Raw genomic sequence first — 23,050 nt, 5'->3', positions numbered from 1 at the left:
AGAAAAGTGAAACATGAGGATTTGGTACGGTCTTTCCATCTCATTTATTGGTCCTGCAACCAAAAGTTATGATTTAGTGGTAGACTGGCAGCTTGCATGCAATTTATTGGGTTGCATATAATGTATTTCTGTTTGGATTTGCCATCCAGTCTAAATACATAGTAAGTTTTGATTTTTTCAGTGCTCCTGACATCTTGCAGTTTCTACTGATTTTGCTGGGAGATAGGTGCAAAGTGCCATGTGAAAAATCAAGACTGCTTTGTTCTTCAGAAGGGTTTCTAGGCAGAGGGGGAATCAAATGATGCTGCAACTTTTTGTCAGTGGAAAGATTGTGATACAGATTGGTTGTGTCTTCCCTACAGCAAATAGAAATTGGAAATAACAGCAATTTCAGTCTTCCTTACGGTACCTACCTGGCCATGTCAGCAGAGAAGCCAAGACCTGAACATATTGTAATGTGTTGTCTTTGCTTGTATGTATTCCATCCATAAATGTAATATTTAAGATGCAAGAAAAGCTACTGAATGAGGTAAGTACTTAAAAAAAAAAATCCTAAAGGGTGAGATGGAACAAACTGAAGCAGGTGATGAGTTGGATAAATATGAAATAATACAGTGCTGTACAGAACTAGAGGCAACAAGCAGTGATACTGGTACGTGCACTGCAAAGTCATGTGTTACTGGATATAGTAAAATGTTTGCAGCCCTAAAGAGGATAAAGAAGATGCTCCTTCTCTAAGTGAGGTAGAGTTCTCTTCTAGTTGTATACAATGGGCCTTCTTTTCAAATAACATCTAAGGACTGCGTACCCAAGTCAAGTTGGCTGTTTAGAAGCTGTGGTTTTTCTTCTAGTGTGCAGCTGTGGTGCTATGGGAATTTTTTCCTGCAATCTGGTTTTCTTTGGACTGTACTTTCTTTGTCAAAAAGATGCAAGTAGCTTGGGCTCAGAAGCTGAAAGAACTTGCCATGTATTTGGGCAGGCTACTGACTTGTTGTAGGTACTTAGGAGCCCAGAGATGACTGTACAAATATCCACTGTGTGCAGCTTCTCTGCAGTTTTCTTTGGATATCAGATCATGCATGTAAGCAAATGGCCCATCCTTCGGGAAGAAGAGGGTGTTGATCAGTTAGAGCTCTAGGAAATCTTCCCTAAATATATTTCAGTACTTAAAATTTTCTTAATCATGAACAGTAAAGAGTCTTGATGCAGACATGGCCTCTTGCTGTGAAAATAGGGAAGAACTTACAATTGGCAAGCTGGATAAAGCAGTACAATAAAGTTGGTAGCAATTGGCATGACATGCACAGGCACCACACACTCATGTACTGTATGCTGTAGACCACACAGTCTGAGGATATGCATCACTTTTTAGGGAAAACCATCAATTTGGGTATTCTAGGGCTTTCCCGCCGTCCCCCCAGTCCTTTTACAGTACTCTGTGCAACATACTGCTGTTGGCAAAAAGCATACGCTGACCATACAGGCACAGTGGCTGTTTCTAGGTAACAGTTTCTCTTCAGACCCTCATAGTCAGTACCTGTCTCACTCAGAGCATCGGCTCTTTGGAACTTGATCTAGACATAGATGAGGCATTGTTCACCATAATGTCATGAAACACTTAGCAGCCCCAAAACCCAGAGCAGCAAATCATGGCTCTGTAATCAGCTTTCAATGTTGGTGTGTAATCTCCTCCTGTAAATACTAGAGCAGCCAGAAGATATATTTTATCTGGATACCACTTAAAAATACACACAGAAAACAACCCAAAATCCTCAGGCAGAACTCTTTCCAACTATCCATTCTTCATGAAGACACGTTAGGTTAAAAGTTCAACATTTTCACCAAGTTGCTGGCTTGGAGTCCAAACCTACTTGCGTAATGTTGAGGTTTCAGGGCATTGAACCTAGATTATCCCTTGTCAGAATGTTGAAGAAAAATAAAAAAGCTGGAATAAAATACTGTATGTGACCTCTTCTTAATTTTGTTTTCTAAAGTTAATTTATTGTTGGTGCCAAATTGCCAACCCTAGAATCTGAGTAACTTAAAAAATAGGTATATAAAATTAGTGACATTTTGAACCTGTCTGTGCCATGACCTAGAGGAAACCCTCTCTAAGATGGAAGGAGGATCAAAATCCCAGGACCTGTTCCTTCTGTGATGCTTCTACTGCCTGTCTTCCATTTACTTAATTACTAACGGGGTCTTTTAATTATCATCTCTATCAATGGCTTTTCAGTGTATGGAACTGAACAGAGAACCACCATCCTTATTATTTCCAGGCCTGCAATGACCTATAGAAATATGTTCTACTCTGGCTGGGGCACTAAGTAGGAAAGCAGTGGAGTTGCAAGCTTGAACCTGGCTTTCCCAGGTGGCATTGCTTAAGACCAGTTTTGAAGAGATTCTGTATGGTCTAGGAAAAACATATAAAAGTCCAAGTGTTGTCTGTGTTGGGTTTTTCCCCGGTTCTACCCATTTGTTATAAAGACAGAGTTGTTCTTTCTGACAGGAGAACTTGAGGAAAATTTTACCCATGTGAGTAAATGATTTGTCTGCCAATAGTGAAGAATGCACTGATACACCTATATCTGTGATTAGTTACCGGTGACTATAATCAAGGCAAATTCTCAGTCAACTCAACCTTTCCTGTCTAGTACTGACCCTGAACCCCATTTTAGAATGGAAATCAGTTTTTGTATGCTGTCATGACATTGTACCAGGGATGAAACATTCTTCTGCTAATTGTCTGAAAAAGAAAACAGCAATTCACACGGAAATGAGCTGGAGTTTGAGAAGATGTAATTGGAGCATTACCATTTGTTTGTTTTTCTTGGAGCATGCTGACAGTTCTTACAGATTATTTCTCTCTCAGCAGAGGCACTCTAATGCCCTCAGCTGCTTATTTTGTCTGGAAAATTCATGCACCCAGGATAATGATGACAACAACAGCGACTTTTTGACTCCCAAATCCCCCTGGCAAAATAGTTACATCATGTCTGGAAATAATTGGGCAATGACAGAATGGAAAAATTGCAATGACTCAAACAAGACAGGGATGCTCTTAGTAATGGGGCTTTGTGCGTTCATTCTTCTGAAGGTGGTGGTTATTAGCGCTACTGGGAAGCTCTGAATTGACAGCCCTTGTAACTAAATCTCACTCTTCTCAATAGAAATACTACAGAGATTTCAACCCCCTAGCCCAAGCTTTTATGGTAGTCTGCCCTTCCAGTATTCCCTGTCTTTGGTGTAGAGGAAAGAGTGGGCTAGTTAGTTCTCCAGATCATTTTGTCCTTGGCTTCTTTCTTGAGGTGATCAAAAAGATTCGGTTCTGCAGTGTGGTTGTCTTCTGTTCCTTGGGAGCTAGTCTTATGGTTAGGATGGACATTACTGATTAGGGACAGTTTCAAACCAGTGACATTTAAAGGTATTTTATGTCCTGCAATTCAGGGCCTTAAAATTACAGTATTGTCTCAGGACAGTCCTAAAACCAACATTCTGAGCACCTGATCGTTTTCAAGAGTCAAATCGCCTGGGGATTGTGGAGAGTGTTGCAAAAGACTGCCGGCTTGAGGGTATTCTCAGTTATGATTGGGCCATGGGGTGGCATCTGTGGGGCCTGTGGCTTTCTTTTCCCATGTTTGTTTTTGTGTAGCAGATTCCCCATAGGCTCTCACAATCACAGTGATTTGGAGAAAAACAGTGACATAACAACCCAACCCATCTAGCAAAGTTAATGCTGTGGTTGGGAAAACCATCATTTCATAAAGCATAGGCTTATCCACCTCAAACTATTATATTAACTATCTTTAGACTGAACTTGCAGACATTGCTAAATGCTGCCCCTACAAGCAGCATCATTACTGGGGTGTGAATCGTGGTGTCCTGGCCAGATTCCAGTTGGTTGATTACATTCTGCTGACCTACTGTTTTTGTTATTATTTGTGCAATATCATAAATCTACATGGTACTGTACAATAATTTATTTGCGTTAAATATATAACTAAGGCCCTACCCTGGAGAACTTAAAACCTCAGTGCTGCAGCTGGGACAATAGACTATAATACAACAAAAACAAAACATACACAGAGCGTGGTGCAGTCTTTACAGATTGCGTCGTGCAGTAGGTCCCTTTTCAGAAGTTCTTTTTTTTTTTAACATTTCTTTAAAAAAGAGGAGTTTTGGAGTTTGCGATGCTTGAAGTGGGTACTGGAAGCCATTCCAAGCCTAAGAATTATCATGAAAAAAGGCAAGAAAAACAAAGGAAGGATGAAAAAAATGGAGAACAAAAACAAAGCTGATGGAAAAGAAAGAGCGAGAGAACTAAGGGTCGAACTGAAAAGTGTTGCTCTTCTGTGTCTGAAGGAGCTATCTTTTTTTTCTTTGTAGAAGGGAATATGGCAATTTTCAGTGAGATATAGAAATTGAACAAATTTGGTCCATGATAAGAGAGACAGGAAAATTAATCTTGGTAATAAGACCTTTTGATATGAGTAGAAAGTGAAGGGTATTTGTAGATGTTACTGAAACTGCAGGGCTGTGATGCTAGAAGACTGAGCAGTGGTGATGACGGGAGGAGGGCAAGGAAGGGAGGATTGTGAACTCCATACTACTGTACTCAAACCTAAAAGGTTGCTTATATTTGGAGGTATGCAATCCCATTGAATCCACAACCTGTAAGTAACAGGATGGTTTGACCCATTGAGTGTAAGGTGTTGGCAAGCTTGCATAAGTGTGTAGTTGATCATTTGGAATGGGAACCTGTGTTATAATAAGCACAAAACAAAAGGTACTTCTGCCTCCAAAGCTGCTGTTTAGTCTGACATCTGTGCCTCGTATCCAAATGTGCTGTATGCTTAGATGCTGAGGTGATGAAGGACATGTTAAAAATGCTGTGAATTTTACTTATTTTATCTGTAGTTTAAGATGCAGTGGTCACATCACCATTCACAAATATTACGGATGTGTAGATTTACTTGTATCTAAATGAGAGCAGGATAGAGCCTATTAAGCTTAGGACTCAGCTTTTTATATCTAAGAGGACAGACTAGTTGTGACCCTGCAAATTGTTGTGTGGAGTCAGAGTTACAATACATTAATAAATTTGTGAAAATAGAATAACTTCTCAGCAGGTAAAAGAATGAATAAATTGCTCAGTCAGCTCAGGCGCAGGACTTATTAATCTGTGCTTGACTGAAAGGAGAAAAAAAGATGTAAAGAAAAAAATGATCGCTAGCTGGGTTTCTGGCTTTAACTACTGGCTTTAACTACTTCACTGTTCTTTCCTTTTTGTGTTTTGATTCTAGATTTGACTGTGTTCTTTTTGAATTGTTTTTCTATGATCACAGTTTGTGTAGATGTATGGTTCAGGAGGAACATGAAGAACCTGCTTGTGTCTTTTTTCCCATCTGCTGATGAAGACAGAGAAAGAGCTCCAAAATAATCTTTCAGAAGGGAAAAGGCCTCTTATAAATCTTTGTAGCTCTTTTGTGTGGGTGAATTAGTTTCAAGCAAGAGGTAAAACACTATTGGATTTCTGGGCATTAACAGACTGACATTAGTGATCATTAATCATCCAGCACATCCTGAGCATCCTTAAATAATTAAAAATAAATCGATTTTTGACAGACACATTGCACTAGGTAGGTTCAAGGATATAGTTAAAGACAGTTTTCAAATAGTGCTTGCCTCTTCCCCAGTCCCAGGCCATATTTCCTATGCAAAAAAAAAAAAAAAAGTACTATAAATATATGATTGTAGCAGGAGGCAAGCTGCAGGTGTGCGGGGTGCTTTGAAATTCTCAATTAAGTTTTATTGGGATACTGTGGCAGAAAAATGGTGAAAAACAACATGGGGACTTGTGCCATGAAGCAGCCTGACAGGTGTGCAGAGCAGAATGGAGCTGAGGGCCTGGGCTGCTTTGTGGTGTTCTTATTCTACCTTGAAATTCCTATCTCTGTTCTGATGTGTTGTGGGAGAGAAAAACAATGAATCAGCTTTAAAATGTGCAGCATGTTGAGTGCCAAACTCTCCTCTCTGATGGAACCATTAACTGTAGGCTGTGACTCCCAGAACTAAAGGGCTGTTGCTACATGAGGCCCCATTTGCTTTCTAGGGTTTTCTTTCCTGTGATCCATTGCTCCATACTGTTTGGGTCTGATGCTTTCTGTTCAACACAGTGGCAGGTGTGCTTTTCAGGAAGTACTGCTGGCCTTCCTGAAAGAATGGCTTTAACTCAATGGATTTTAAAGTGTTGGTTATTTTGTTATTATTTCATGCTGTGGAAACAAGGAAGCTCCTTAGCATAGTGAAAAATCCACATCAAAAGGGTTGGGTTACTACTCCAGATGTGACAAAGGGATTGCTTGCCTGCCCTTCCCCCCTATGCTGCAATTGTGTAATATTGCATCTGACATCTGTCACATTACGTATGGCATATATGAAAAGCTCCCATGGTAACTGGAACGTGCCGTGATGCTCACAGTTTCACCATCTGTGCACTGGAGAAGCAACATGGTCTGATGCAACAGGGGACTGATCGAAGGATTAGGAGAACAGAGCTGTTCAGCTTTACCCAGTGTGTTTATTTCCATTATTTCAAGCATGGTGCTTATTCTCTCCACCATTTCACCATCCTGCAAGTGAAGGTGAAGGTAGCTATTCTAATCCCATGAAATTCTGATGGTTTATTGGTTAACAGTTGAATAAATAGAGATTCCATTTGAATTTGGAGAGAGAGGGGTGGCTTCTGTTCCAAGATAGTCTGAATTCAGGTATCTTTCAAGTTTTGCATTGCCTCAGATTTATATGTGTTCCATCCTGCCATAGAGAAGGATGAAGATTTACCAGGAAAACTGAAGTAATTTTATTTTACTTATTTATTTATTTTTGTCTGCTCTTCTGCTATAATCAACCAGTGTGGATGGTGATTCTGCATCAGATGTATGGTCCCATACTTCTCATCTAGATCAGAGCATTGGCTGCACCCACTGAAGTTTTATGCCTCTTGAGGATTAGTGGAGGTTCAATTCTGGAAGTGAATGCAGTGTTTTCCATGAGTGCTTTCTCATGCTGAAAACTGGTATTGCAGGACTGCACATGTTTAGTTAGCCCGTAGAGTCCTCTTTCTTCAATTTTCCCAAAGGTGATGGATTCAAAAGTAATTTTCTCTATTTTACTTATAGTTGTGCCCTGACTGTTCACTGCACTGAGGGACAGGACAGTGAGATAAAAACTGTGATAACTGGCCACTTATGCAGGAGAGCTTCTGACACAGTTGTTTCACATGTCTTACTCTTTGTGGAATGCTGCCCATTTTTGTATGGAAAAATATAATTTCTGAGAAGAGAATGAAGAGAGAGAGAGCCTGAAGAAAGGATTTAGAACTTGCAATTGAAAGAGGATCCTTGTGTGCAGTTAAACTGGATCCTATCACATGTGACTAAACTTTCTGATAAGACTTGAAGAAATTGCCTTAGGTTAATTATGTTTGGTCACTGGGCCAAGTGGTTTAGAAATGAACACGTACTCACTGTCAGAGGAAGAGGACATTGTTATAATTAGATCTTGGGCAAAGTTCCAGACTCAGACTCCTGACCTGAGCTGAACCATAGATGGGGCTGGGAAGCAGGAGAGGGTTAGCTATGAGGAGAGGGTGTGCAGTTAGCTGTTGAATTGACAGCAAGTTGTTTGTGCTGTGCAAGAGGGTAAGATGGTGCAGCCAAGAAGAGCTGTGGGAGGGAGTTATGTGTAATGGTAGGATTCCTCTGGAGAGATTTCCCGTTGATCCTCACTGGAGCTGTTTAGAAGTGGATAACTGTTTTGTGGGGTTTTTTTGTTTTGTTTTGTTTTGTTTGTTTTGTTTGTTTTTTTTTTACAATTGCCTTACCTGTAAGAAGTTGAAAGGCAACAGTTCTTTCATTAGAAAAAAAAAAATTACTTTTGTTGTTACTTTCATAAGTTTTTAAAACAATTTTTTACGATATCTATATTATCAGTTTCCACTTCAGAAAAATGAAAGATGTTCATTTCAGCATTTTATCTCTGTTGCATTTTTCCCCCCTTTAGAAGCACTTTCCCAAATTTGATTCTTGAGAGAGAAACTTTTTTTTAACCATTTCCACCACCAAAGATCAAAGAGATGTAATTATTTCTTAAATAACATTAACAGTGTAACTTAAATAAAAAGGCAGTGCTCCCACTCAGAAATATCACTCATTCATTCACTGATTCAATTCTAAAATACCTGTGCTGGATTCTTCTCTGTCAGTCCTCAATTGTTTGTATTTTAAATCCATCTAGACACCTCTCCTATCTACAATTATAGTGTTGCAACATTACAGAAATGCCATTTTACCCCTCTGTGTCAGTATAGATTTGCTGCGTGTCACTTAGAGGTGGACCTGGAAAATGACAGTGTTAGAGTATGGGTTGTGCAATGGAACAATGCATTGTAAAAGGTCTTACAGTGTAAGGTTTCTGCTCATTTGAGCTCTGCATGCTTTTTCAGAATAATAAAAACTCAGTAACTTTGTTGAGTGGCTTAAGTATGGATCCTCAGCAGATGGTGCCTGTATCGTAAAAACACCAGGGGAATAAGCACTAGCTGATCCTTTTTTTCATCATTATGGGTAAAGAAGGCCTGGAGACTGACTGACTTCTCATGTCTTGGGTGAATCTGCTTAAGATGAAAGTTGAATGATGAAATGTCAGTACATGGCAGCCTGTGCTGCCCTGACCAGGGCAGTGCCTGCTCTGTAGAAAATGTTGGCCTTCATATCCAGCCATGTGGTACTTCTCATTTCCTGGTAGGATGCCTTTTTTTGACAAAATGCTAACTGAAGTCTTGGCCCAAGCTCATAATGGAAGATGTTATGGTCCTATCACTTTGGTATCTCAACCAATTTTTCCACGTATGATTCAATCTCTGTGCCCCGGACATTCCTGTCCTTTGATGGTTAGTGAGGAAGTCTCTAGATAGCAGGCCAGAATCTGGTTGCAACTGAATTGATGCAAATGTAGTTTATACTGGATTTAAATCAAATTTGGTTCATTGATTTGGGTTCCTTCCAAGATGATGTTATGTCAGAATAATGAGTTCTAACCTTATCCGTGGCCAACTTGTCATAACGGACGTTGCACTTGGAGTAGTCCCTGAGAAGATGGTCTCCAGCAGACAAGGTCAACTTCTTCTGAGGTTCTCTTGTGAAATCTTTTAAGAACTCACACCCTTAAATCTGCTCCAGGGAGAAGAAACAGAAGTTTGCATGTACATTATTGTGCTTTATCTGAGGGCATTTTGGTTTTTCTGGCTAGACCAGTGTCAGAGACTAGGTTCCAGGGTTAAGTTGGCCTTTGGTATCTCCTAGTTAGAATCCAATGTTCTTACAAATGTCCTTCTGAAGCCAGCATCAACCTGCCCTACTGAGTCCTGCTGAGATATACCGCCCTTGCAGAGCTGGCACGGAGAGCAAAGGAAAGTAGGCATGCCAGAAGAGCAGTGCATGGTACCAGCTCACCTGGGTTTGTTCTTTTCCTTCCAGCTGCATGAGTTGCCCCTGATGACTTCCAATGCAAAAGGAGAGGTGCTAGGTACATTAACCCCAGCCGCAAAGTAGGGCAGGTGATTCCTGCCAAACACATAGTGCAACAAGGAGATTGGATGTTGTTGGGTTTTTGTTTGTTTGTTTGTCTTTGTTTGTTTTGTTGTTGGTGGTTTTGTGTTTTTTTTTTTTTTTTAAGCAAGCATGCTCAGATTCCTACACAAAATGTCCCTGGAGAGCTTCTGGCTGGATGCAGTACAATGAGTCCCACTATGCAACTGCTGTCACAAAGGTGCTTTTCTCACTTAGGCTCTATGACAGCTTAAAGCAGCCTTGTTCTGGCAAGCAAACAGGTCAAAACTTTGTGGGGCAGGTTAGGGCGAAGTTGCAGCAGGCAGTCTGATGACAAAGCTCAGCTGTGTTGCTGCTGATACAGCATCCAGCATCCTGTGACTACCTTCACCTGCTGTCTCCCTCACTGCTTCCCTGCCTTGTGGCCAGGGAGCTTGGCTTCACAACAGGCTTTAGTTATTTAGTCTCTAAGGATATGGCTTATTCTGCAGATTAAGTGAAAAAATGAAGCCCTTAAAAAATATAACACAAATAAGCCCCTGAGCTGTCAAACAATAAGTCCCTTAAAAGGGCAAAATATGCAGCTCTCTGTGGACTGCACAGATCCCTCCTTTCAAACTGCTGGCAGGAGACTTCCTGTTTGGATGGGCTGTTCACAAACGGTGTTGTGTGGTGAAATCAGTCACTTTCCAGCTCCTCCTTTGGGCCTTCTCTTGCCTGCCTTTACACTCCTCATACCAAGCCCTTCAAGCCTGGGTCCTGTCAAGACTGGATCTGGCAGCTTAAGTGTAAATCTGAAAGCATGCGTTAGCACAGTGCAGTTTCTCCCCTGGATTCATAAAACAGCCCAAACTAGTTATGTGTGTTTGAAAATGTGATAGCCTACTGAGCTAGTCTGGCCATTAAGGGGTAAGTTGGTGCTGGAGGTCTGACTCCAGAGTGGTGAAAATTTGATTTCCACTTAGTTGTTTCATCATTGGTTTTATTGTGATCAAATGGGATGTCTTTGGGGAATTCTTCCTTTTTTTTCTGGGTAAGTTCTCCAGTATATGCTTTTTGCTTCTGATACTTTGTTTCTTGTTGTAGTGAGAGAAGAGGAAATATTAGTGTTCAGTGGTAGCATTTGATCCTGACTACTGAGTGTTACCGATAAATCTAGCTGCTGAGAAATCCCACACTGCATTTGTAAAGCCTTTCAAGAAACTCTGGGAGGAGTGATGCTATATTAGCATGTTCTTATATGGCAATATTATGTTAAAGCTCAGCTACCTTGTTCAGCTTGAGTGTTTATTTTGCTCCTTCGTATCTCAAATCTTTCTGTCCTCCTCTTGTCTTTATATGAGTGATAACCATTGTAACTGCAAAGAGCTGTACAGATCCGGTGGAGTCTTGTTTATCTTTTATTTTCTTTCTTTCTTTTTTTTTTTTCTGCAGAACATGATCAGAAGATAACATCGTACACCATGACCATGGCTCCGCGAAAGAGGAATCGTCATGTGTTGGGGTTTCTTTGTTGTTTTGGAGGTACTGACCTCCCCGAAATCAATCTTAAAGACAATAACCCCCTCCAATTCCTTGAGTTCTCTGTCCCAATCCCACCAGCAGAGGAGCTCAATGCCAGATTCTCTGAACTTGTGGTAAGTTTCTCCTGGCATGTTGATATGTTTTAGGGGTTGAATGAACTCCTCCATTCAAAGAAGGAGGTCAATTTCTGGTTAGCAACTTTAGGATAAAATCTGCTATGTAATGTTGTACAGTGGAAAATCTTGGGGTTTGCCTGTATGTAAAATAAGGACTATACTGTTCTGTTGATCAGTAATGTTCTGCTGGTGAGATATAAGAATCAAGTGATCATGCTAATTATATTTCATCTGTCAATTGCCTTTGAACCATGAAATGGTGCTGTTGCAGTAACGAGTGTAAGCAGGAAAAGGAGGAGTTATTTCAGATGAACTTTGTTGCTTGTTTTTTCAGTAAATGTTGTGGATTAGCAGTAACAGGCAGTTACTATTCATGTTTGGCATTAAATGGCTTCACTGTCTTTGCCCTCATGTTTTGGCATGTATGCAAAACACTGAGAGAGGTTTCAAGACTGTACTGGTTTTGGAGTCTGCACCATAAAGGTGATGCCCATGTGGTGCAGTTCATTAGGTATCTCATTGTCTCTCTGTGGTTGGGGTTTATGTAAAATGAGGTGTCTGTGAGTGTACATATGCCTGAGATTGTGCTACTGAGATGAGGAATAGCAAAGAGAATATTGGATGTTTTAATTTGGGGTTTGCCAGCAATCTTCCAGTCGGTCCTTGTCCACTGATAAGGCTTTGCAGTGCTGTAGTGATAAAAATAACTATATAACTTGGGTTTACAGGTGGAGGTGAGCATAGGGACAGCTACAGTATGCCAGATCAATGGTCTGGCCATCTAGCCCAGGCTCCTATTTCAAACAGTGATTAAAAGAGCAGATTCCTGAGGATGAATATAAGAGATGAGCTTAGATGAGATAAGCTTTGGGTCCTTCCGCAAATATTCTCGCTCCTTCTAAAAGTTTTCAGCTCAAGGATTTCCTCAGCCAAAGTTGCTCTCTGAGTACTCAGTAGCTAGTATGGATTTATCTTCCATTAACTCCTTTCATCTGCCCTAGAACCTGTGAAAAGTTTTAGGGTTTGCAGTATCCTGTGGCGGGGATGTGAGAAGAATTCAGTAGGACTTGCAGCTGTTTCAGGAAGAATAGGGGGTGCAGAAGAAGAAAGAGATCTTACTCTCTTCTGACTGACTAGCGGATGGCAAATCTCTTCTTAGGGATGTGGCTTACAAAATCCTGGTCTGTATTTAAGTTCATTTGCCTCCTATATGAAACCAATTTGATTCCTTTTGGAAAGTGCAGCTGACTGACTCCAGGGAATTCTGCTTGGTGACAGGTATTACTCTTGGGTATGAATGTAATCTGTAATCTGCTCCACTATCAGTTTATTTCTGGATGCTGCATAAGTATTGTTTTTTACATGTGAAGTATTAATGGCTGTATAAAAGTTCAGCTTTCTCCAATACCAAGATCTGCTGAAGCATTAAATCCGGCTTTCTTGAGAATGTCACCAACATGCTTTGCTGCTGAACTTGGCTTGCTAAAACTTGAACCTGCTCACCCTTGGGTCATATGGAAAGAACTGTTTTTATTTGCCATTGGGCTTTGCTTACTGAGAAGAGGATCAGTTTCTGTGAGGAGTTTGAGAGTTTGTGATGGTATTTAGGGTGCTTTTAACTTTTTGGTTTATGCCTGGCAAATGTCGCTGTTCCATGTGCTTGTGGCAAAATAGTTCACAGCTGCCCTGTGGAAGTCTATTAAACAGTATGATTTATAAAGTTTTCAGCGCAAAATTTAATGACAAGTGTGCATGATGATCTGCAGAAATTTTTGGCCCCAAAAGTTTCTGAGTTGTTGGTCTATGCTATAACTTATTAAATGTGCTGACAGCCTGTAACTGGCATATATATTTCAAACAAATGAAGCCATTGAAATAAAAATAGATCAAATTCATGTTCATATATTTAATGATAGTACCCTAGCCATCATTACATAAGAAGTGTGCTGGAAGAGAAACTTGCTATTTTTCAGAAGGTTAATGATGTATATCACACATAAAGCACTCAGATAGAATGGTGATACATGTCCATAGGAGTTCCTGTATAAGTAAGTAACATGACAATAGTAAAGTCTTTGAGTGGGAGAACCTGGGATAGAAACTAGGCTGGCAGAATGCAGAATTTGCCCAGAAGGGCTGGTTTGTCCACAGTTCCAGATTAATGCATGTTCTATGAGACACTAAAATAAAACAGGCTACATTTGTATTGACAGCTCAGATGAGATTTTTAATTGGATTAGAAAGATTCAGTCTGTAAATGCATGAATGTAAATCAGTGACCTGGAAGTGCCTGAGAGGGCTCTGTACTGTGTACTAGCTTCCCCGCTGATTATCCATTAGGGTCTAGTCGGGATGCATTTGTACTATATAAAAAACAGATTTGAGTGTAAAGCCTTTCGACCCAAATCTCCAAGTGAAATGATGACACCAACATCATCTGAGATCTGTGATGAGAAAAGCATTTGCATTAGCTCCCTGGAGCAGGCCCAGAGGGTATAGCCTCATCTTGCCATCTGCTCTGCAAAGGGTATAATGAAACATAGTGCTGTGTATGAATGCATTTTTAAAAGCCCTACTTTCCCCTTGTTGCAGTTAAAATCTGGGGCATTGTCCCACATAGGAGTTAATAACAAGAAAAGCTAAGCCTAGCTGTTCTGGAAAAGCCTCCCTTGTGATGAGTTTTCCAGTCTGGTAAATATCTAGGATGTTTCCACCTGCCTTTCTGAGGAAAATGGACATTTTGAGGGTCAGCAGAACATCTCTTGTTCTTGTGGTCTTTAAATTAGTAGCATGAAAAGTGATTTTGGAGGTGTCCATTTTGCAAAAGCAGGAGATTGAGGAACTAAGAATGTGTTGGGATCCTTTATTTGTGTTGGAGTTGTAAGACCCTTCCCAGCTTGTAAAGCTGCAGGTGCAGACTCCAGACTGAGGCACGTATATTTGTATAGGGTGCTTTGTGTGGGAGATGGACCCAGATGAACCAACCAAGAACGGTAGTTGCCTGACTGGACTCTGACCAAGGCAGTGTTTGTCAAAGGACAAGTTGATGCTGATCTCAGCTGAAATGTCTGCTCTGAAGACAACCCAACCAGACAACCTTTTCTAGTATGGATTCCAAGCATTTCTGTTCCTTGAAGCTGGATGTTACGGTTGAGGCCTTGTCTCCTCAATTAGAAAATGGAAACAGAAAGGCTTACTCCTGGTATGGGCTAATTCAATCTTGTTTTATTTTGGTGGGAACACATGCAGAGAGCAGGTTTGAGTAAAGACTATGCCTCAGGGTGTTTGGCTCTGATTTTATTTGGGCTAAGGCAGGAGGCGAGGCCATATTAGCTCTCAAGCTATCCACTGGTAGTGATTGACTTGGAGCTAATGCAGTAACAATGTGGCTAAGTCTTTGTCATAAGTGTAGATGTACAAAAAACAAAGCAAACAAATGCTTGCGAGTCCAAGGTTTGCCCCTTTCAAGTGAAAGAGGGAAGGAATACCTGGCTTCTGAGTCTCTCTTTCAGTAAACAGGCAAGGAAAGAAGCCCTACACAGTAGGAAGACTGTGTGGAGTGGCCCTCTGCCTCATAAATGGTAAAACTGGCCCTACATGACCATCATGGCCATTCTAGCCAGCTACCCTTCTTCTTTTCCTCAGTCTCTCTTCCCAGCTGGCACTGTGTATACTACCATGCAGTAAAGTGCTGCTGCAGTCGGTGGTCTAGTCAGTGGGTGCCAACCTGGTTTTGTGCCAAAAATGACTGTGCTAAGCACATGTGTTTTTCTTTGCACAGATTTATTGACTGAACAGGAACTGCAGAAGACTCTGGAAGAACTATTGCAAGGCCAGGGGAAATAATTTTTTTCATGAAAGAGCTTCTCCAAGTCCTTATTCAAATTTGTTAGAAGTGGTGTGTTCTTGCCACAGTGGATTCAGATTCTTTTGTTCAATATCTGAAGTTTTGAGATCTTCTTGCTCATGAACATGGTGGGCAGCTTGACACTAAATATGTCACCATCTAGATCTCTCTTACACCAGCAACCTGATCTCAAATGGGAACTCAGACCATGCTAAGAAGGGTAACTGTAAATGCTGAAAATTCAGAGAAAACAGAAAAATGTAAGGAATGCTAGTACAGACCAAAAAGAAGCGTGAAGAGCATGTGCTGCTTCTGTTTCTCTTTGTTTCTTTTGTTAGTGGCTCTGTCAGGATGGATATGGTATTTGAGAAGATAGAATTCAACATCATCTATTTTAGGATGGAAAGTCCGTGAGAAGAAGTGAATTTGTCTATTGAGTTGCCTTTTTCAGAGTTGATTATATTATTACAGTCTGTAAGCTTGACTCATAATATCCTTATCTGAGTTACCTACACCACATTAGATTCTTACACTGAGAAAGACTTGAGAAATGCTTACCCTTATCCCCTCTTAGTCTTGGCTAGCTTTGAAGCATTCCTGTATTTAGCTCAGCTAGGACATTGACTGAATTCTCCTGTCTTGGTTTGTTTCTCTTGCACTGCATTTGAATCTGGTGGGGCTTGGTTTATGTGTTTGTTTGTTTTCTCTGGGTCCCAAAATAATTGGGTTTGTTGACTTTATAAATTCACGAGAGCTCTTTATCCATATTACTATTTACAAGTCTTCCAGGCTTTTCAGAACTAAAATTTAGACCTTGTATCACCAACAGTACCCCTTAAGTTACATTAATAACAATAAAGGAAAAACATAAATAATTTTGAACTCCCTATATTTAAAAACTTCACAATTACCCAATATTTCTTGTGGCCTGCCTTTCTGCTGCTTCTCATCCATTGAAATGGCAACATCGTATGAGATCCCATCATTCTTTACTTGTTGAAAGAGGTAGGTTGTTGCTTGGGTGAGGCAACATTCTCTTTCTGCATGCATGTGTGCATGCGTGTCTGTGAAGAGATCTAGTTTTCTGACCGTGTTGAGAAACTCCAGCTTTTGTTGTCTCTGCATTAGAGAAGATGCTCACTGATCCTACTACTATGTGGTCCTGAACAGTGAGACCACTGGAAATGAATTGTCCTGTGTAGCATTGCTTGTGTGCAATGAAATGAAGATGAAACCAAGTGCTGAATCAAGGTCTCTGTCCTTCCTTTGGGATCAAGCACCTTCAGTGCTTCCAGCCTATGCTGGGAACCATGATTGAAACCTTAACTTTGGTTTCTGTCTGCAGCTCTCTGTGACAATAACCACAAGAACGTGGAACTATGTCCCTTTCTGTCATCACCCTAAATTCAACTAATCCCTTGTCTTGTTACCTCTCATCCCAAAACACTTAGTAATGGTTTCTGTGGCATCGGAACTGGCCTAGTTTCTGAATTAAAGATGAGCTACCCGGAGATCTAGCTGAAAGGAGCAGCTATGCATTCAGCCAAAGCAGTGGCTATGGCAATAAAAAGAAGAGGAAAAAATGAGTATCATGTTGATTCCTTCTCCTCCAGGCTCCTTGGAACAAGAGCAGTGTGGAGGAGCTCCTATGCAGACACACGGTGGGGATTTTCAACAGTTTGTGATTCATGAAGGGGAAAAACACAAGGAGGAGAGATGGTATGAAAGTCCAAGTACCAGAGACAGCAACTTGGGGACCTCTCAATGTCCAGAGAATTTCTGTAATTCTGACTAAACCTTTTAAGCCATGTGCCACTTGAGGAAGGGGAAGACCTAGAGCAAGATCCCTGTTACTTTACCTCACCTGAGGCTCTTGACTTTTTTTAAACTGTCCCCTCCCACCACATGCCTCCCACTTCATTTTTACCACTCTTTAGCTAATCCCCTCCTAAGAAATCAATGTCTTCATCTTGTCCCGAAAGAAAACTTTGGAATTAGTCTTATGTTTGCTGCCATCACGCTGTTTGCTGCACTGTCTTGATATCTTAACCCACCAGACTGCTAGTTGCCAGCACTTTAGTGGCAGAATGCTAAAGAATGTGAAATGAGTTGATCGGTCTCCTCTCAGTGCATGAGAGGCCATCAGCACAATTGGCATCCTCGCTAGTTGTCTCAGGACAGAGACAAAGAAACAGTGGAGCTACAGGGGCCAAATATCCATTAGCATTGGATGAAGCATTCAGTAACAGGAGGTTTGGAAGAAAAACTCCATTCTGTGCTTACTCTGGGACATTTGTCCACATCTGTTCCTTTTGTACCTTCATAGAGAGTAAAATTCACTAAGTATAATCTCTCTTCCCAGAGGAGAGAAAGAGTACAGGGGAGAAGAAAAAACAAGTAAATCTGTGTTGAAAGAGATTATGGTACAGCACAGAATGATCTGAATTCTTTTATTTATTTTGTCAGAAAGCAAAACAATTTCTGAGCAAGGCACCAATATGACACATACTGGATAAAACACCTTCATCAGGAGCCAGAGGGAGATGAGATCCAAACCTAAATAACTGTAGTAGCAGTTCCCACTGCAAACAGCTGGCTTGGAAGTAGCAAGTTTCCTTCATGCTTAGCTCTCCCGTGCAGGCCATTTAATGTAATAGATACAACATAAACCTCAGATGAAAACTAGGCTTCACCACATTGCATAAGTACTCCCATATATCACTAGTCCTGCTCAAGCTTGCCAAGTCTAGCTGTGGCAGTGTTCATGAGGCCTTTCTTTGGCTCTGCAACCTGAAAGAGTATTTATTAGGTAAAAGGAAAGAGAGTTGCCACCATTATGGACTTTCTTGTGACTATCAACTGCCTTAGACAGTAGTCTATGTACATAGGTGTGAGAGGACATCAGCTCTGTTTCTCTGTTTGGTGACAGGCCTGGAGGCCAAAGACCTCAGTTGTTCCCCAGAAGTGTTACAAGGGGGCTGGGGAAAGATATGCAGAGATCTCGGTTCTGCCTCTCAGGTGCTTCATTTCAATAGCTTGTTTAGTCCTTAGTTTCTCTCTGAAAATTCGTGACTTTGAAATACAAGCCGTCACCTTAAGCCCCCAAACTCATCTCTTGTGTACTGATAACAGTATTTAATCACATTTAGATTCAGATATGTTGCCAAGATTTAAGTATTTCAGTTTCAAATTATCAGTCTTTTGAGTCATTCTATCCTCTTCCTGGATTCTTTTCAATACAGGGATTTAATTTCTGTGTCACTTCCCTGGCATGGATATATAAAAATCAGAGTTTCAGACTGCACCTCTGGCAGGCCTGTGGCTTTGAATTGTTGATCTGTACAAATTTCTCTGCAATCTTATTTTGAAAGTGCCTCTCTGTGCTGTTTTGCGCCTAAAATGTGGTTCTTCCATTCCGTGTCCCTCCTCTCTGTAGTTTTCTATACTGAATGATTGTTCCTAATCAGTCAGGAAGATTGTGTGGTGCCAAATGCAGGCAAGATCTGTCCCTCATTTTGATTTGCGTGCGATGAGCTCTCATTCCAGCAAACCAAGAGACTTTGCTGGCCTCAGCCCAGTGGAGACTCCCTATCCCAGTTATTGCTTTCTTTCTTGCACTTAATGAGAATGTGCCAGTGGAAACTGTAAGAAAATACTAATGATGAGACTAAGTTGGATTTTTCAGACACTAGACAGGACCAGTGGCTCATATCTGGGAAGCAGGCTTAACGTCACCATCTGACTAGAAGGCACTGTGTTCAAAGGCAGAAATCAGCAAACCTTTGAGAGAGCAGATTGCTTTTGTAGCTGAGAGGAGCCAGGCCACAGAAACTTTCCTTTCTCTTGGGTTATTTTGTAGTTGCCTGATTAATGTTTTTCATGCATCCACATGCACTTGTCTTGTATTATAATCATGGCAAAAGCACTGAGTGGTTTAAGATTTCTGAAGCAATTAGAAGAGTAAAGCTAGAGAGGCAAAAGCTATTCATGATATCACAGTTTCTCTGGTTATGCACAAATGTTCCTTCATGTCCCACACAATTCTTTAGTCCAAGATTGTACATATCTAGGATAACTTTTTAGACACTCTGCTCTTCAAAGAAAGATTTTTTTGTAATGTCAGGTGTTAGGCTTTACTCATGCCCCATGCGCAGGACACATGTGCAGGTCCCAAGTTCTAATGCACACAGCACTACAAGCAGCTTTCTAGAGCTACTCAAGTCCTGATGTGTGAGATATATTGCATTTGTGGCAGAAACAAGTCTAGCCTTATGTGACAGACACACACCTACATACAGAGTCATGTGGTAGGGACAGGCTTATGGCACTGCAAGCAGCACCTGTTTCTCTCTCTAAGCTCCCTTCCAGTAGGTGCAGCTGGTTGGCAGCTTACAACTCGCTGACCAACTATGTGGGAGAAGTAGCAGTTGCCCTGCTGCAGGTGTGTGAGACCCAGATGCTGTGAGGGAAGCATGAGATGGGAGCCATAAGAACAGTTCTTACACTCTATGCCTGAGAATCAATAGGGTTGTAGAAACAAATGCAAATACAGACCTGGGCTTTTGTGCTAGATTGTGATGTGAGGAAGCTGGAGGTGTTACCAAAGTACCTGTGTAGTTACAAGGTTTTTGTTCACAGATATCAGATTGTGCAGGGATACGTTGCTTTGCAGAGTTTTTTGCTTTACTGTGAGACTTGCGGAGAGATCCTTAAGTGGTATAAAGTTGTTCAATTCCCTTGAAGACAGTGGTAGAATTATATCATTTTACATTACCTGAAATTTGGCCTGCCTGATATTTTATATGTCTGTGGTGATTGTCAGCTGCCGATTATCCCAACTAGAGTGTACCAGCTGCTTTGCTGGAAAGTTGGGGAGGCCGTGGTGGTGGTGAAAATGTTTTAAGGAAATGTTTGAATGGGTTCTGGGTATGATTTGCTTGCAATAGACAGAAAATACCTGAGACTCACTTACTTGACTACCTGTTTGTAATGGGATATCCCTGATGTATTGCAGAAACGCATGTAGTCAATCTATGCTGTAAGGAGAGCAGTACTGGATATTGGAAGACAGCAGCTATGTAGCTGAGAATGCAAAAAGAGGGTAAAGAACAGGTCTTTGGCATGAGAGAACGGATGTGCTAAGCAGTCAGTATAATGTCCTCTCTACTGAATGTGTGGAAGCTGTTGTGAGATTCTATCTTCTAAGCTATTGTTAGGGTGGACATGTTTATTGTTCAGAAATCTTGTGTTCACGTGTTTCTAATACCTTATTAGTTAATTTGATAACACTATCATGTTTTGGCACAGCTGCAAGTGCAAGTTAGGCAGTGTTACGTGAACAGAAAAAAAATAATGTAAAGCTTTGTTGTGACCTTTTACTTGGTAAGGAGACATTTGTATATGAATAACTTTGTGTTTCATTAGGGCTGTAACAACAAGCAGGAGCTTTCTGGATTGAATATGAAGGCTGATGAAGTGATAACACACCTGAGATGATATTGACAATGGGAGTCATACTTGCTAGCTGGAAAGATCTAACTAATTTATCTTTATTTCTACTTTCTTCATCTCTTTCAGCTCCACTTGTGTGGGTACAAAGTAGACAATTTCCCAGCTTCTTTCTAGGTATGAATGGGTATTCTCATTCAGTTCTTACCACTTTGATGCCTGCTGACTAACAGTAGCTAGCTTTGCCCACTCTAGTGGAAATACAGGGATATCCTTTCAGTCTGCCCCTTCGAAATAGCTTCTCTGAGCATGATTCCTGACCTTCTGTTTCTGTCTCTATCTTTTCTTTAGTTCTCTTTTATTATTTAGTGTCATAGGTTGCTCAAAACAGTATTAGACATCTTACAAATCCAGTAAGGTGTTATCCCTCATACTCTGTAGAGGATATTTGAATTCTAACTTTGATCTGCTGAGGAGGGGTGGGAGAACTTCTGTGGACCATGTCAGAAAGGTCATTTGGCATAAGAAGGGGACACTTGGTGATGCATCTGGGAGAAATGGCAGAGGAAGGTACTAGGTCATGGATGGAGCATGATGGCTGGATTATAACCAGGCAGGAGATTGTGATAAGGAGGGACAAAGTTTTTCAAAGCAGTGAAGGAGAAGATGAAACGAATGGAACAGCTGTGGTGCTGAAGAGACAGCAGGAAGTGGTGCAAGGAGGCAGCTGGCATGGGACAAACCACAGGCCAAGAAGGTGATCTTAGGGCTGCACTTTTGGGGCGTGAGGTTGCATGTTGATGAGGGGAGACTGAATGGCAGGTATATGTTTCTGAGATGTCATAGGAGATATGATTTGATGTTTGGCCTGATTTGGGCAAGAAAGGGGGAGAGGATCCCTGTGGTGATGAAGCCCTATAGAATTTATTACAAAACTGGTGTAGAATGTTTGTAAATGACTATGGGAAGAAATTTAAAGGACAAAATGGAGCACTGGATGAATTTAAGCAGGTTAGTCATTATTGTAAAAGTAACAGCTTAAGCTGGGACAGCAGTGAAATTTTCCACTGACAGGGAGAAATTGCAAGAGGAAAGGCTGCAAGCATGTTGGAGGGGAAGGAATTAACCCTACTGAGATGACGTATAGCTGGGGTTTAGGAGAAACTCTTAACAAAATAAGATAATTGAATCAATAAGTGGATGACAATTGGGAAGGATCATCTGTGTAATGTATTAACTTCAGTTAGTTTCTGTATCTGCTCATCTAACAACGATTTATATCAGATATAATCATTGTTCAGGCGGTATATAGTATAGCCTGAAGGAGGACAGGGGGAAAGGGTGTATAGTTGTGTCATGCCTCTGTGTCTTTCTGTAGATGAAATGCGTCTTCAAACATGCTTAAGGTTGCTTACTGCTCAGGGGACCTGTTAAGGTAACCTGGGATGGCTCTTTTGTTGTTGGAGAGAAATGGCCACCTTTGCTTGTCATGTGCCTGATCAGCAGGACTTGGAAATCTGGGAACACAGGGTGCCACAGATGGGGCTGAGTGGATGGAGTAGCACCTTTTTAGAGTACTGCGTTTTTAGGTCTACGGTTGTCTGACACCTTCCTCTGCACTGGTGAGGGGGGACTTTTCGTGTCACCAGATGCAGGAAATGAGTGGCCCTTCTGCTCAGCCCTTCAGAACCGGAGGGAGAATGTGTGGAAGGCAGGTGTTGGAAGGGGCTTCTTCTGTCACTTGTTGCACTGGGCTGCCTCCCTAGCTGCTCTGCCTTTGACATGTTTTGTTTGGAGGAAGTACAGACAGATGCTTTCCACCTGGCACTGAAACACCACTCACCCAGAGCTTTGAATGCTAGGTACTTCTTTTTCTTTAAACAGACAAGTCTTTAAACTTGGTGGGAGGAAAACATATTTTAAGAGCACTGCTTTTTTTCCACAGTCCTTTTCCTAGCTCCCTCTGCAAGCTTTTACAGCTTATTTCATGCATTTGTGAGTTTATTTCCCCAATATGAAACAGGCAATAATAATATTTATTCTACCAGCTTTGGTACAGAATTGCAGTCAGATTGAAAAGGTGCTGAAAGAATGCAGTATGTGTGGGTCATAGGCAGCACAGGAGTCTTCCAGTGGCAAAATTTACTGTATCTTATCTACAGTCGTGGGAGCAAATCCCCCCTACTCTCTCCTGTCATAGACATTGTCTTGTCCTTAGCTACTTCATTTTTAAGAAGAATCCCCTACAGAGACTCTGCAGTCTTCCTGGACAGAATTCTTTCTTTTTTTATGTGGATACGGTGTATGTGGATACAGTATGCAAAAGTGCCCTAGTCAGCATCTGTATATTCTATATGCTTCTGTATTAAGAACACTTAAGGACATCTCTTCATTTTGCAGTTTCCCATCATTTGTTGACCACATACAAGGGGATGCTGCCCAGACTAATAACACAAGCACCTTTTGGAAAGAGTTTAGCAGTGTGCACATCAATGTTATACAGT

The 23,050-nt window shown here is 41.1% G+C and overlaps 1 protein-coding gene across 1 annotated transcript in view; it reads left to right on the top strand.

Annotated features, from left to right (window-relative positions):
- The first annotated feature begins 11,045 nt into the window (after nt 1–11,045).
- The window catches only part of DAAM2 (dishevelled associated activator of morphogenesis 2), a 125,938-nt gene continuing 113,933 nt past the window's right edge, over nt 11,046–23,050 (top strand). Inside the window, exon 1 of the mRNA XM_067293187.1 lies at nt 11,046–11,248. Coding sequence (XP_067149288.1) covers nt 11,075–11,248 — 174 coding nt within the window. The 5' untranslated portion in view covers nt 11,046–11,074. The remainder of the gene's footprint in view (nt 11,249–23,050) is intronic.

The sequence above is a fragment of the Apteryx mantelli genome, chromosome 3 (assembly GCF_036417845.1).
Source record: "Apteryx mantelli isolate bAptMan1 chromosome 3, bAptMan1.hap1, whole genome shotgun sequence".
Lineage (NCBI taxonomy): Eukaryota > Metazoa > Chordata > Aves > Apterygiformes > Apterygidae > Apteryx > Apteryx mantelli.
This window is presented reverse-complemented; position numbering and strand designations above follow the sequence as displayed.